The 16,330-nt window shown below is 34.3% G+C and overlaps 1 protein-coding gene across 2 annotated transcripts; it reads left to right on the top strand.

The window, feature by feature from the left end:
- Positions 1-412: 412 nt before the first annotated feature.
- Positions 413-6,527, top strand: LOC115719438 (respiratory burst oxidase homolog protein B). Of its 2 annotated transcripts, none has more exons than XM_030648490.2 (13): positions 413-766; positions 1,102-1,679; positions 1,812-1,971; positions 2,693-2,741; positions 2,887-3,000; positions 3,710-4,144; positions 4,242-4,628; positions 4,731-4,826; positions 4,913-5,028; positions 5,141-5,243; positions 5,356-5,429; positions 5,579-6,093; positions 6,232-6,527. In XM_030648490.2, exons 2-13 carry the CDS (start codon positions 1,121-1,123, stop codon positions 6,339-6,341), a joined length of 2,718 nt encoding a protein of 905 aa, XP_030504350.1. In that variant the 5' UTR covers positions 413-766; positions 1,102-1,120; the 3' UTR covers positions 6,342-6,527. The 2 variants fall into 2 exon arrangements, with proteins under 2 accessions (XP_030504350.1, XP_060966794.1); XM_061110811.1 differs by having other exon boundaries at positions 514-766; positions 1,106-1,679.
- Positions 6,528-16,330: the final 9,803 nt, after the last annotated feature.

The raw sequence follows: 16,330 nt of genomic DNA, 5'->3' as shown, positions 1-16,330 counted from the left end.
AATAATTAATGTATCATGTTTTATTAATTGAATACATATATTACTTTATTCAAGTTTTGATATAATAGTAGTACTTTAAAGAAATATGATATATATAATAATACTAATACTATATTATATCTATTAGAATGAAAGTATTTTTTATTTATTAATTTCAGGCTTTGAGTTCAAGAATAAATTTTAATTGATTATGTATGATAATTTAATATTATATATTTTTACTAATTTTGATAAATAAATTTTGATGATAAATCTATAAATAAAATTTTTATTCTTCCATTTAAATTCATTTTAAATATAAAATATGTTTACAAAATCAAAAATAATAATAAAAAATAGCGTTACATATCCCGTCTTTCGTATGGCCTGAACTAGTAAAATCAGTCTAATCCAGTCATTAAGGGGTTGGATTACGATGAATTAGTTGGTTGGCGTTGTAAAGCTTCCTTCTTCCAACAACTCCCGAAAATTCAACCACTCACAAAACTCCAACTTTTCATCCCAAATGCGCCCATGGGTTTCCTTTCCTTTGACTTTCTCTTTCTAAACACTAACACTATTTTAATCATTTTATTAAGACTAGCTATTCTTTTAGCCACCTTAATTATTCTTTAAATCTTAAATCTTCATCTTATTATATAAATCCACTACTCCAATTTTCTCTCATCGAACATAATCCCAAAACACTACAACAAATCACTACATATTATTTTCCTCATCCTAAGTAGAAAAAATAAGTATATCATACATATATATCTGCGGCCTGGTAAGATATATATCAACATATTCAAGCTCTAATTATTTTTCTTTGTCAAAATTCAGCATCACGATTCACGATCGTATATTTTTCAACCCTTTTTTCAAAATCAGTTATAATATGTAATTCACCATCATATTTTTTTTTTTTCTTTTCTATATAATATATTATTTGCTGTAGTGTAGTTTTTTTTGGACTTATTAGCTGGTTTGCATGGAGATAGTTACCGATTTAGTTAAAATTAAATATTATTTGCACATGAATTTGGTTAAGTGCAGTTAAATTTTCATAAATTATATAAATATATATTTATAATATATATTAGTATTGTTTATTTGTTCCAGATAGTTAGATTAATTAAAGATGGAGATTCAAGAGAATCAAAGTCCTCATAATGATTCGTATTCGGAGACTGGAAGCACCAGCGGCGGGAGTGCTGCTGGAGTCGGCTACAGCGGTCCACTGAGTGTGAGTGGTCAGTTAGTTGGCGGGGGAGGGAGTAAGATGAGGAAGAACAGTAGCAAGAAGAGCACTAGATTCAAGGACCAAGACGAGTACGTGGAGATCACGCTCGATGTCCGAGATGACTCGGTCATGGTCCAGAACATCAGGGGAGGTGACTCTGAGACTTCTTTCTTGGCGACTCAGCTCGAGAAGAAGCCCAACTCCTCTTCATTGGGGTCTCAGCTTTCGTTTAAGTTCCGCCAAGTGTCGCAGGAGCTTAGGCGAATGACTTCCTCTAAGAGGTTGCAGCAGCAGAAGATCGATCGGAATAAGTCCGGCGCCGCACGCGCTCTCAAGGGGCTTAAATTCATGACCAAGAACAATGTTGGGAACGAAGGCTGGGCTCAGATCGAAACGCGCTTTGATAAATTGGCCGTCGATGGTGTACTTTCCAAATCTCTCTTTGGCCAATGCATAGGTACGTTTATTAATTTAATTCTTTTGCTTTTTACTTTCTGCTCTCTTTTGCTGTGTTTGGGTGGTAAGAAAATGGGCAAGAAAGTTGATGATAATATATATAATTATTTTTTTAAAAAAAAAAATTGTACAGGTATGAACGAGTCGAATGAGTTCGCAAACGAGTTGTTCGATGCGTTGGCTCGACGGAGGGGTATAACATCTTCTTCAGTGAACAAAGCTGAGTTACGCGAGTTTTGGGAACAAATCTCAGATCAAAGCTTCGATGCTAGGCTTCAAACTTTCTTTGATATGTAAGATTTAATTTTTCTTTTTTACTATTTGGATAACAATGCATCATTTTCACCGAAAACATTTTAGTCCTAGCCAATAAAATTATTGATGACGACACCTGTGACGTGACTTAATATAACTAAATTACAATTATATATTGAAAATTATGAAAGAAATTGGGGCAAAAACAAAAAAAAAATATAGTTGTCGGAGTTTGATCGAGAAAACATTATAAGGATAGTAGCGCCAAAACCCATATTGAATATTGGTCATTGGTGATGGGAAATATATATATAATAATGTCTAACTTTTTATAGTGGGATAATATATACGACATGTAACATTATAATAATGTATATTGAAAAACGAGTTTTTCTTTTGAGAAATATAATAAGTTGAATAAAATAAATCTACAAAATATAAGTTTTTTTTTTTTATTAATGGAACTATAAAATATAGAGAAATGCTAAAGGCTACCAGTGGTGTCTAGCATCCTAGTACGTGTCAATATTGTTATTAGTCCAATTAAGTATCAAGTCCTATATAATTTAATGTAATAACTTTTAGAGAGTATCGCTAACCAATCGCAACGCGACATGTCAAAAATGTGCTAAGCGTTACTGGTTCTTAATAGCAATGCCCTAAAATATAAGTTGGTTTGGGCTTGTAAGCACTAGCATAATTAAAGTTTAATTTTTTTTAGTCACCTACATTAATCAACTAAGAGTGCAATGAATGCAGGGTGGACAAAAACGCTGATGGCCGAATCAATGGAGAGGAAGTAAAGGAGGTTAGTCTTTTTACTAATGTTTTTCTTTAATAGTGGAACTTTAAAAAAAAAAATTGTTGTAATATAACAAAAAAAAAAATACATAATTGGAAAAAATAAAAGATACTAAATTTTTTTAAAACATGTTATGGACCTAAACATACAGATTATTACGTTAAGTGCTGGTGCAAACAAGTTGTCTAAGATTCAAGAACGTGCTGAAGAATATGCTGCACTTATTATGGAAGAGCTGGACCCAGACAACCTTGGCTATATTGAGGTCTGAATCTTCTTCCTTTTTTTTTTTTAAAAAAAAAAAACTGTATTTATTTTAATATAATATAAAATATTTATATCGAGTGTTCATCACTATCAGTCTATCACTATCTTTGAAAGTTTATTGTTAATCATTATGTTTTATTTATGTGCAGTGTAGTGTAGATCTAAAACTTTATGGTTTTGATTAAAATTAATTTTTAATTAACTGTAGTACAAATAATTCAATTTAAGTTTTTAAATGTACAAATAATTCAATTATGTAGATAATTGGAACAAATGGTTTAGACCGAAATGGGCTGAAGTTTTAAGTAGCATCTCTAATGGTAAATATCAAATTTTGTGTTAAATTAACACAAAAAGAATAAAATTTTAACACAATTTTTTTTTCTTTCAATTACAATACTAAAAATTATATTTTTGATTATTATATTATTTTGTAATATTATAAATAAACACAAATAATATAAATACAAAAAGTTTACTTATAAATATATTATTTAAATATTAAAAAGTAATAAAAATATATTTAGTGTAGTTTATATATATTAGTGTGTGACTATAGACAATGCTATATATAGGATAGGTTTTAGAGTGTAATTGGAATGAATTTGGTGTAAAATTTTAACAAATTTAGCATTGTAGTGTTCCATTGGAGTTTTCCTATGAAAGAAGTTGCGCAATCGTTTTTATTTTTCTTTTGCTAACTGTAGATATACAACTTGGAAATGCTACTTCTACAAGGCCCAATTCAATCCAGTAACCTTAAACCAGGCACTGAGAGTCGGGTTCTTAGCCAGATGCTGAGCCAGAAGTTGGTCCCTACTAAGGACTCCAACCCAATAAAGCGGGAATACAGACGGTTCAAATATTTTATAGAAGACAACTGGAAGCGTATTTGGGTCATGTGCCTATGGCTGGCCATCTGTGCGGGCCTTTTCACTTGGAAGTTCATTCAGTACAAGAATCGAGCTGTGTTTGAAGTGATGGGCTATTGTGTTACCACTGCTAAAGGTGCTGCCGAGACTCTCAAGTTCAACATGGCTCTAATTCTCTTACCTGTTTGTAGAAATACCATTACTCTGCTAAGGAGCAGGACAAAGTTGGGAGTTGTGATACCCTTTGATGACAATATTAATTTTCATAAGGTAAAATGACCGAGCTAAATTAATTTCGTTATAGTTTCTTGGATGTTGTGATTGATATTAATCTCCATGGTTGTTGCCTTTTTGTTTCTTTTAATAGGTGATCGCTGCTGGGATTGCAATTGGAGTTGGTCTACATGCAGGGGCACATTTAACGTGTGATTTCCCTAGGCTATTGCATGCAACTGAAGATCAATACGAGCCAATGGAGAAATTCTTTGGGGAAGAACAACCCGAAAACTATTGGTGGTTTGTGAAGGGTACAGAGGGGTGGACAGGTGTGGTCATGGTGGTCCTAATGGCTATTGCTTTCATCTTAGCACAACCTTGGTTCCGACGAAACAGGTTAAACCTCCCTACTGCTCTCAAGAGGCTTACTGGGTTCAACGCCTTTTGGTACTCTCACCACTTGTTTGTCATTGTTTACGTCCTCTTTGTCGTTCATGGTTACTACCTCTACCTCTCCAAGGAGTGGTACAAAAAGACAGTAAGTTACTCAAACAATTAATTTCGATTTATTTAATCTATTATTTCTTTACTTTAATTATATCATCTAAATTCTGATTTCAATTTTCTAACATTGTTGTAGACATGGATGTATCTAGCTGTTCCAATCCTTTTATATGCCTGTGAACGCTTGATTCGTGCATTTAGATCTGGTAACAAATCAGTGAAAATTTTAAAGGTAACTTTTCCTTATTTAATGATTTTTTGTTTTTTACTTTCTCAATGAGTAAAAATAATAAAATAATACTTTCTTCAAATTTTCAGGTTGCAGTGTATCCTGGAAATGTTCTAGCACTGCATATGTCTAGACCACAGGGATTTAAATACACTAGTGGGCAATACATATACTTGAATTGTTCGGCTATATCCCCATTTCAGTGGTAAGCTTTAACTTGGAAACTACAATATTCTTAATGTTCTTGTTATGTGATTATGATATTTGAGTAAATTATATGAATGCATATATATATATATATATTAATGTTATCCCAGGCATCCTTTTTCAATTACTTCGGCTCCTGGAGACGATTACTTGAGTGTCCATATTCGCACAGCAGGTGACTGGACATCACAACTCAAAACTATTTTCTCAAAGGTACCAATCTTTCTCCAATATGTGACTGATCTAATTCAGTCATTTTCCACCTCATATAATATTTATATATATCGTAGGTAATCTTGCTAATCTTGGCATGTGATTATTATAGGTATGCCAACCTCCATCTATTAATCAAAGTGGCCTTCTAAGAGCTGACATTGGTCAAACCAATAACATACCAAGGTATACTTATTCCCATTACATCATTAGTCATCGCTTAGTATATGTCCCGATTAATTTTGAGATAGGTTACTATTACTTGGCTATTTTTGAACATTTTCAACTTTTATTTATGGTCTATACTGATTGATGTTCTGTTTCCAAAATATTAGGATGCCGAGGCTTCTAATCGATGGGCCATATGGTGCACCAGCACAAGATTACAAGCAGTACGAAGTTATCCTTCTCGTAGGGCTTGGAATTGGAGCCACTCCTTTGATCAGCATTCTAAAAGATGTGCTTAACAACATGAACCAATACAAAGAGATCGAAGATGGATTAGATAGTGGATTTAAAAGCAATAACAAGAGAAACCCTTTTGCCACGAAACGTGCCTATTTCTACTGGGTCACTCGAGAACAGGGCTCATTTGAGTGGTTCAAGGGTGTGATGAATGAGGTGGCTGAGAACGACCACGATGGTGTTATTGAGCTCCACAACTACTTGACTAGTGTTTATGAAGAAGGAGATGCTCGATCTGCTTTGATCACTATGCTTCAGTCTCTCAATCATGCTAAAAATGGAGTTGATATTGTATCAGGCACAAGTGTCAAGACCCATTTTGCAAGGCCAAATTGGCGTAATGTTTTCAAGCACGTAGCTGTTAAGCACGTTGATCAACGAGTTGGTAAGTATTTTGCTTTCGTTTTCAACAACTAATAAATATATTTTCTTAAATTATACTCCTCTTGTTGTTTGTCAATTTTAATTTTGTTTAGTTGTTCTGAACTGAAGGTCGTTAATTTTGGTATTTTCATTTTTGTAGGAGTGTTTTATTGTGGAGCACATGGATTAGTTGATGAGCTAAAGAGCCTATCTCTAGACTTCTCTCGGAAAACAAGCACCAAATTTGATTTCCACAAGGAAAATTTCTAAGTTAACTGAAGTTACTTCTTCTCTGTAGTTATATTATTTTATGTATATACAACATATAATACAAGTTTAGGCCCCATAAGGGTTTTGGCCTATTAAGGTAAAGATTCAACTTGTCCGTATTCTTATTAGATTTATTGTTTTTTATAATTATTATTTAATGAAGATCATTGAGTATAAAATGTAGAATTAATGTAATGGTGATTCTTTACACTGAAAGTTTGATTGATTAATTTTTTTTTTTAACAAAAGAATGAATATTTTGTTGAAACATGTCAGTGTTTAATCTTGAGAGAGAAAGTGAAGAAGAACAGAGTTGTATTATTATTATTCAAGAGTATGGAAAAATAGAGTTTATATACAAGATCCTTAACCAACCAAAAGCAACAGAATCAATAACTCTTAACAGAAAGAATACAACAGACTAACTGAAAAACAGTTAGGACAGTTAGCAACAACTATCCTATGTAATAGTGTCCTTGATAGCCCCCCTCAAACTGAGTGTGGATTTTGTAGCACCTTGTCTCGAACAAAATACAAGTCGATTTCAATAGGCTTTAACCTGGCGTGTAAGACAGGATTGGCAGCTAAAAGCACGGTGCTTTGATTGTCACACCAGACAGAAGGAGCTGTAGGACAGGTAATATGCAGTTCATGAAGAAGAGACTGCAGCCATGTTACCTCTGAAACTGCACTTGCAAGGCTTCTAAATTCTGCTTCAGTGGAAGACTTGCTGATTGTGGCTTGTTTTTGTGATTTCCAAGTGACCAAATTTCCCCTAAATAGATGCAATAACCTGTCGCGGACCTCCTGTCATCAGGATCGAATGCCCAATCCACATCACAGAACACTTCAAGGGAGAAATCCTTAACTGGTTTGAGCATGAGACCATAGTCCAATGTACCAGCAACATATCTTAGTATCCTTTTCACTGCTGTCTAGTGAGAAATTAAAGGTTGATGCAAGTATTGACACACTTTGTTTACACAAAATACTAGGTCAGGTCGTGTGACAGTGGCATACTATAATGCTCCAACAATGGCCACTATTCATTGGTGTGTTCTGTTTGTTTACATTTTGACAAGTTCACTCCCATAATTTGACAGTTTAAGGCCACTATTCATTGGTGTGTTCTGTTTGTTTACATTTTGCATATCAGCTTTGCACAGGAGCTCTTGAAGATACTTGGTTTGAGGCAAAAGAATTCCATCAGAAGTTCGAGTCACTTGTATGCCCGAGAAGTAATCCACCAAACTAAGATCCTTGAGAGAAAAGGTGTTGCTAAGTTCTTCAATGAGCTGATTGACAAGTGTGTCATCACTTCCCTTAACTAAGATGTCATCCACATATGCTAGAATGTAAATGCAGCTTGTTTTTGAATACTTCAAAAATAGGGACTGATTAGCCTTTGAGAACTGAAAACCATGTTGAACCAACACATTGGAAAGCTTTTCAAACCAAGCACGAGGTGCTTGTTTGAGACCATACAGTGCCTTGTTGAGTTTGTAAACATAGTTTGGATATTTTGGATCCACAAAGCCAGGTGGTTGTTCCATATATATTTTTTCATGCAAATCTCCATTGAGAAAATCATTGTTGATATCTAACTTTCGTATTGTCCACTCATTTGTTATTGCCACAGTTAGAACCACCTGAATAGTGACAACCTTGACCACAGGAATAAATGATTCTGAGAAATCAAAACCAGCTTGTTGGTGAAAGCCTTTGGCCAAAAGCCTAGCTTTATACCTGTTTACTGATCCATCTTCGTTTAATTTAACCCTGAATATGCATTTGCACCCAATGGGAACCCTATTAGCAGGTCTGGGAACAACAACCCATGTTTTGTTCTTCTTGAGAGCAACATATTCTATATTCATGGTATTATTCCAATGGGGTTCAAGAAGGGATGCTCTTACTATTTTTGGTTCACACACAGCTGACAGTGCTTTGGGTTTTCTGATACCACATTTAAGTCTGGTTTGCATAGGATGTGTGGATATATTGGGTGCAGTAGGGTTTGTGTTTGTGGTGATAGGCATGGTGCTTGAACTAGCATTGTGGTTAATTGTAGGATTGGATAAAATAGAAGTGTATTGGATAGGAACATTGACAAGGGTATTGTTGTTGGGTTTTTCATTTCAATATAATCAGATTTACTAATTAATAAAGATCAGAAATCACATTTTATGTTGCATGGTTCACATGATTTATTTCATGATTGTTTAATGTATAAATTCTATTAAGTCCAGAACATATGTATTTGTTCATGATTATAGTGTCGTCAGCACAGTGGAATATAATCATGATTATATGTTTGAAAGTTTAATTCCCTGATTTATCAGATCACTGGATTTAGACTGGCATGATAATCAGCGATAGGTATGCTTACACCTTGGATAAGTGTTATGTCCTTTCCAGGGCATTGGCAAAGTTTACCAGTATCGGATGTATGGAGTATACATTGGAAGGGACCGATATTGATCTTAGATAAGATATCCTAAACTTACCGTTATATCTTTCTAAGTCAATATTAATGGTTGATCTTAGGTCTATGGATCTTAATCCTGACATGGTTAGGTTCGATCTCAAGAGTCTTATTTGTGTTCTTTGATTTGTTAGTTAAGCCTACTTTTTGGTCTGGGTGATACGTACATTTTGGGAACATGATAGTACAATTGAGTGGGAGCGCTAATCATAGATATGGAATCTATAACTTCTATAGGTATTTAGAAGTGAAACGATGATCTCCTTCGAGCTTGGCTGAATAGAGATAAATGATTGATGCCTCATTTCAGTAATTATATTAGTTTACTGAAGTATCATTTATAGGTAGCAAAGTGTTTTAAGGATAAAATACATTGAAGAGTAGAACGGTAAATTTATCCCTATTCAGTGTAGAACATCAATAGAGGATCCTTGACTATTAGAATTATAACAATGGATAATCATAACGTATCTATATTGTGGTACATATAGAGTGTTCTATATAACTAAGAGTGCAATTCCAAGTTCTATAGTGGTTCAATGAGGAATTAATAAGTTAGGGAATTTACCTGGTAAATTCTAGATCTGCTTATTAGAAGCTCGGTTATATAGGCCCATGGTCCTCTCACTAGTTGAGATAATACTGCTTGCAGACTCAGTTAATTGATTTTAATTAATCAATTATAATTCTAAAATTAGACTATGTCTTATTTATGAATTTTCGCTAAGCAAGGACTTAATTGTGAAGAAACGAGGTTTTGGGGTCAATTTGTTAATTAAGAGACTTTGTATGGTCTAATTAATAAATTACATAAATGGAAATTTTATTTAGTAATTAATTATAATTATTAAATAAATAGTTTTGGCATTTATAGGTTTGAATTGGAAAATATGGTATTATTGAAAAGAAGAATAAGTGGTTGAAATAAAGTGGCAAAATTATAACTAGAAAGTGGTCCCTTTGTTTGTACGGCCATGAAGTATTTTGCCCAATATTTTATTCTTTTTTAATCCATATAATTCAGCCCTAAGCCCTAGTTGAAACACTATAAAAGGAACATGATACTCTCACTCATCCAATTAATGTCAACCTGACTATTCAACCAAACCTAGATGAAAGAGTTCCTTCTATAGAGATTTCACCTCCTTCATTGTTCTTCACCATTCGAACCTTGAGTGAATGAGTGTCATGCCCACACATAGCAAGTCAAGTACTCAATCATAGTGAGTAAGACGGTGGTAACCAAACCCAAAGGAGAGAAAGAGATCCAGGTTCAAATCTTGATAAGTCTCTGCTACAGAAAGGAATCAAGGGCTAGAGATCTTGAACGGAAAGAGTCATTATATTCCGCTGCAACCAATATAAGATTTTCTAAAACCCTTATGTGTTTATTTCATTGTTTTAGAGAATTCATATTTAGGATGTTAATGAAACATACTTGTTAGTAAATCTAGATCCTGGTAAAATATTCCCAACAGTTGTTGGGTGGTAACAGTGGACTGTGAATAGAGGAGTCAGAGTTGGAAGTGGAATGTTGGGTGGGTGTTGTGGACACTGTGTTTGGAGTTGTAAGTGTGGGAGGTGGTGGTGGAATTGGTGGTGTTGGATGGGGTGTGAGAAGAGATGACAGTGGTGGTGCACCAGATGTTTGTGGCTGCGGAAACTGAGTGGATATTTTGGTATTTGCATCAGTGTGAGCATAGAGAAAATTCTTTTCATCAAAGATCACATCTCGAGAATTGTATAGTCTTTTATCCTTGGACATGCATTTGTAGCCTTTATGGGAGAGGCTATATCCCAAAATGACACAAGGAATGTACCTATACTCTAGTTCGTTTCTGTTGTAGGGTCTGAGGTTTAAGTAACACAAGCACCCGAACACTTTGAGCATTGAGTAGTTGGGTGGAGTATGAAACAGAGTTTCAATTGGTGTGGAGTATTGTAAAATAGGTGTTGGCATCCTATTTATGAGATATGTAACAGACCTAAAGGTCTCATCCCAATATTTCAAGGGAAGTGAGGCTTGAACAAGTAAAGTGAGCCCAGTTTCAACAATGTGTCTGTGTTTTTGTTCTACAAACCCGTTTTGTTCATGTGTGAGTGGACATGCAAGCTTATGAACAATCCCATTTGTCTCTAACATGTTAGTGAAGGACCTAAACTCCCCTCCCCAATCAGACTGTAAAGTCTTGATTTTGGTTCCAAGTTGAAGTTCAACTTGAGTTTTGAATTTGGTGAAAGTGGAAAGAGCCTCATCTCTGGTTCTTAACAGATATAGCCAAGTATATCTAGAGTAGGCATCAACAAAACTTATGTAGTGCCTATATCCATTTGAGGAGTTTGTAGGTGCATGACCCCACAAATCTGAATGTAATAGTTCTATAATGGTGCATTGTATGTTGTGGTAGAGTTTGGAAATGAAAGTTTGTGTGATTTACCAAGACAACATGCTTTGCAAACATCAAAGGACTTTTTATTTGAAACAGGTATATTACATTTGGATAAGGCCATTGTGACAATTCCAGCAGCAGGGTGGCCAAGCCTGCTATGCCACAAGGAAAACAAAGAGTTATTTACATCTGTGTCATGATTATTACCTTGAGAAATAAGAGGGGAAGTCGACAGAGATAAGACAGTAACTGGTTGTGAGTTGGATGAAGAACTGAGCTGACTGGTTTAGAATTTGTAGAGGCCATGTTCAAGGTTCCCAGCCAAGAAGGTCTTCTGGGTTGCAATGTCCTTGGCACAACAAGAAAATGAGTAAAACTCAAAGAAAACAACATTATCTTGAGGAAACTGAGAAACACTCAACAGATTTTTGGTGATAAAAGGAACATGCAATAGGTTTTTAATACTCAGTTGTTTAGAAGTAAAAGGGGAGAGTATAGAGGAATTACCAATATTTTCAATGTTTAACCCCATGCCATTACCAACATAAACTTGTTCATTTTCGGAGTAAGGGTTGCTGGTGCTCAAGTTTGCTAGATCTAGTGTGAGGTGATGTGTTGCCCTCGTATCTGGATACCATTGCTCATCACTAACATACTTTGGAGTAGCATAGAGGGCTTGTATCTCAGCTATATTGGTCGTGGGAGTGAAGTTTGCGAAGCCTTCTGGCCCTGTAAAGGACTTGTCAAAGCGATAAAATCAATGTTTGACAGTGTGGCCAAGCTTGTGACAAAGCTGGCATTGTACCTTTTGTCCCCAATTGTTGTTCTGACCCCGGCCATACGATGCAGAACCACCTCTATTGGATGCATTTCGTGAGGGACCACGTGTTGGAATTTATTTTACCAGGATCTTAGATCTACTCACAAGTATGTTTATTAACACCCTAAATATGAACTTTCTAAAACGATGAAATAAACACATATAAAGTTTAAGAAACCTTACATTGGGTGCAGCGGAATTAAATGACTCCTTCCGTTCAGATATCTAGCCCTTGATTCCTTTCTGTAGCAGAGCATTATCAATATCTGAACCTGGATCTCTTTCTCTGAATCTTTGATGCTAAAACTCCTTCTTGCTGAAAGTCTTTCTTCACGATCTTCCTCACTATGATTGAGGTATCACTTGCTGTGTCTGGGCACTACTCTTACACTAAGAATTTCGAAATCTCAATGAGGAAGAGAGAGAGAGTGGGTTCGGCCAAAGATAGGGAGAGAGAAGGCTCAGTTTTTTCTGATTCAGAAAGTGTCAGAAAAAAGTGTAGAAATTTAGTGTAAATTTCCTGAAGCCTTCACTATCTATTTATAGCATTCCACTAGGGTTAGGTTTAAATTATTTGGCATGAAAATAATGAAAAAATCAGTTTAAATTTCCTACAAAAGTGGCTGGCCCTATACAAGTGGATTTGGGCCTCACTTTTTGCAATTTTGCAGTTTTATCTTTTCTGCATCTGATTTTCTCAAAAACACCAATTTTCTAATTCAACCATTTAAATGCCAATTCTAACTATTTAATAACTATAAATAATTATTAAATAATATTGTCATTTATCATATTTATTAATTGAACCATACAAAGTATCATAATTAACAAATATGCCCCTAAAACTCTTTCTTTACAATTTCGCCCTTACTTAGTGAAAAATTCACAAATAGACATAGTCTAATTTGAGAATTATAATTGATTAATCAAAACCAATTACATGAGTCTTACAAGCAATATTATCTCAACTAGTGCGGGGACCATGGGTCTATATAACCGAGCTTCCAATAAGTAGATCAAGAATTTATTACTAAAATTCACTAACTTATTAATTCTTCGTTGAATCCACGCATAGAACTTAGAATTGCACTCTCAGTTATATAGAATGCTCTATATGTTCCACCATATAGACACATCATTAGTTATCCATTGTTATAATCCTAATGCGATCAATGATCCTCTATATGAATGATCTACACTGTAAAGGGATTAAATTACCGTTACACCCTACAATGTATTTTATCCTTAAAACACTTGACCCCGTATAAATGATATTTCAGCTTATGTGAAATGAGTACTCCACCATTTATGTTCGTTTGGTCAAGCTCGAAGGAGATCATCCTTTGCTTACTATTCGCCAGATAGAAGGTATATATTCCATGTTTATGCTAGCGCTCCCACTCAATTGCACTACCGTGTTCCCAAAATGTACGTATCACCCTGACCTAAAAGTAGGCTTAACTAACAAATCAAAGAACACGAATAGCCTCTCGAGATTGAGCCTAATCATATCAGGATTAAGATCATTTGATCTAGGATCAACTAGGCGATATTGACTTGAATAGATATTACGGTAAGTTTAATAAATCTAAGTCAAAGTTCAATATCGGTCCCTTCCGATGCATACTCCATGCATCCAACCTAAGCTTTACTTTAACCAATGCTCTGGAAAGAACATAGCACTTCTCCAAATGCAAGTAAACTCTGTTGTAGATTATCATATCAGTAAAACCCTATGTCTGATAAATCTAGGAAACTTTATTCACATAGTCATGTTTACTTTCCAATGTGTTGACAGCACAATAAACAGGATCAAGTATGTGAAAAGGGTTTTAGATGAATTTATACATTATATACATATAATCATGAAATAAATCATGTGAACCATGCAACATTAAATGTTATTTCTGATCTATATTAATAAATAAATTTGATTATATTGAAATGATTTTTATTTAGGGCATAAAACCCAACAAACTCCCACTTGCACTAATATAAAACAAATAGTGCGTTTCAAAAAATCTCAACACCTCGATATACAAATCAAGTGTAGTAGTAGTAAACTCCTCGTAATAGGATCTGAAAGGTTGAATTAACCACAACCTTTTCTCCACCATTACTCTTCCTTTAATCACAAAATCATTGATAATGTGAAATTCCTCTCTATATGTCTACTCTCTTGGGATACTGGATTCTATACCTTTGGCAACTACTTTTGGTTAATCAGGAAATTAACACTAGTAGTTTAAGGCAATTTGGAATGATGCCAAAAATGTATAGAACTTTCCTTAGACTGAATAAGTACCTTTCCTGCAACTTTAACATTCAGTCCCTCTCTGGTAGACCTAGAGACTTCAGATAGGTTTTTACACTTCTCCAAAATCACTATTCCACCCCCAGAGTAATCACCATCTTATCAGAAAGATTTACTAGCACAAAGGCAAATTTTGAAATCTGATGTGGTGTAGTCTAAGAGTTTTAAACACACTCTTATAGACTAACATATAGTTCCTCTTCTTAATCTTAGGATTTACTTGATTGTCTTCCAATGTTCTTCTCCTGGATTAATCTAATACCTACTCATTACTCCCACTCAACAGCAGGTGTCTGGTCTAAGGCATACAAAAGCATATCTAAGACCTCTCACTGTTGATATAAGAAATTCTTTCATGGCTTTATCTTATCTGGAATAGTTAAGACTTTTCCTTAGATAAATAAAATCTATGTCTAAGAAGTTGTGAAGCTTCTATAGATTGCCATTAGAAAGAAAATGCTTCAGCATCTTACTAAAGTAAGTTGCTTGCATTAGAGTAAGTAATTACCAGGTATACCACAAGCCATAGGTTTAGATAAACTCAAACCTATAATACTAGGAACAGGAAATTTTGTTAAGTCCATTAATGGACATATAAAAGAAAATTTCCTTTTATGTCCTTGTATTAGAAAACTTTAGGTTATTCCATGTGAATGGATTAAACCATAGTTCTATTGGCTTTCTTCTTAGTTTCTTATCTTGACAATCCATTACTTGTTTAAACTCACAAAGGATTTTAATCACTAGTGTCTCCCAAGTCATAAGAAGGTGAGTTCCTAGAAACTCTCCCACTACGACGAGGTACCGTGAATTATGTCTAAGAAAACTAAATGGTATTGATCTCTTCGGTTGTGACAAGACAACAGAGGCAGTGGGATCATCATATGTTATATAAGATGATAGAACAATTTTGGAATCAAGAAAAATATCTCCTTTATTTGCTACTTGTTTTCAGACTTAGTAATTATCTTAGAAAAGTAGTATTTGTTTGAACAAACACTTTCTTATCTATTGACAATGGGATGGTCCACCCCTAATCACTTAGAATAGCTAACAAACCATGGTTAATAGTTCTAGCTTTTCTTAAGATTTTTGATTAGGTCATCCATGAATCTAGTAATGATTTACATTAACTATACAACCATTACATCATTCTGAAATTGTATTACCATAGAAGGAATTAGGCAACGACTAGTAACTAATGATCAACATGCAACTCGAAATTTCTGGGGAGGTAAGTTTGGATATAATTCAAAAATCAATTTAATGATCTTTGAACTGCATATCTACTAACTATTTCTCCACCCCTATCAGTTCGCAAGATCTTTAGCCACTTACCTTAATGGTTTTAACCATTGCTAGAAATTAATGAAATTTTTCAAACATTTCAAATTTCTTTGCATAAGGCATAATCTAGAGTGATCGTTTTAAGAATACAACGAAAAACTCATATCCACCCCTGAATGTACATCCATCTGCGAATGAGATGAACTACTTTCAGTGGATATAGGCATATTAACTCTTTGCAGAGATTGATCTTGTCAAATCCACTATGAACAAGATACAAATGCCATAGATTAAAAAAATGTGGTAGTGTCTTTTGATGACTTAGGTTTATAAAAGAATTCTTAGAATAGTGCAAGTGGATCCTGGTCACAGAATACCTAACTCATATTCCATACAGTTTGAATCCATTAATAGAAGATGGATATTAAACCCTTGTGAAGGTGTAACTGTATTGCATCCTGGAATTAGAAATATAAGAAAATTTCTGTTTGGAATCTAAAATTAAAGTCAAAGACTTAAATTTATACCAAATATGATGAGTAATTCTATCTTGGACCACCACTACTAATACAAACTCTAAGTCAGATTTGCCCATACAAGTAGGAGATTTCTAAGATTGAGGATTTATATCAATTAGGAATAGAATTTCGGGATTATAATCATATGCGTCATTTAATTTCTTAAGAGAAAATA

The sequence above is a fragment of the Cannabis sativa genome, chromosome 2, assembly GCF_029168945.1.
Source record: "Cannabis sativa cultivar Pink pepper isolate KNU-18-1 chromosome 2, ASM2916894v1, whole genome shotgun sequence".
NCBI lineage: Eukaryota > Viridiplantae > Streptophyta > Magnoliopsida > Rosales > Cannabaceae > Cannabis > Cannabis sativa.
This window is presented reverse-complemented; position numbering and strand designations above follow the sequence as displayed.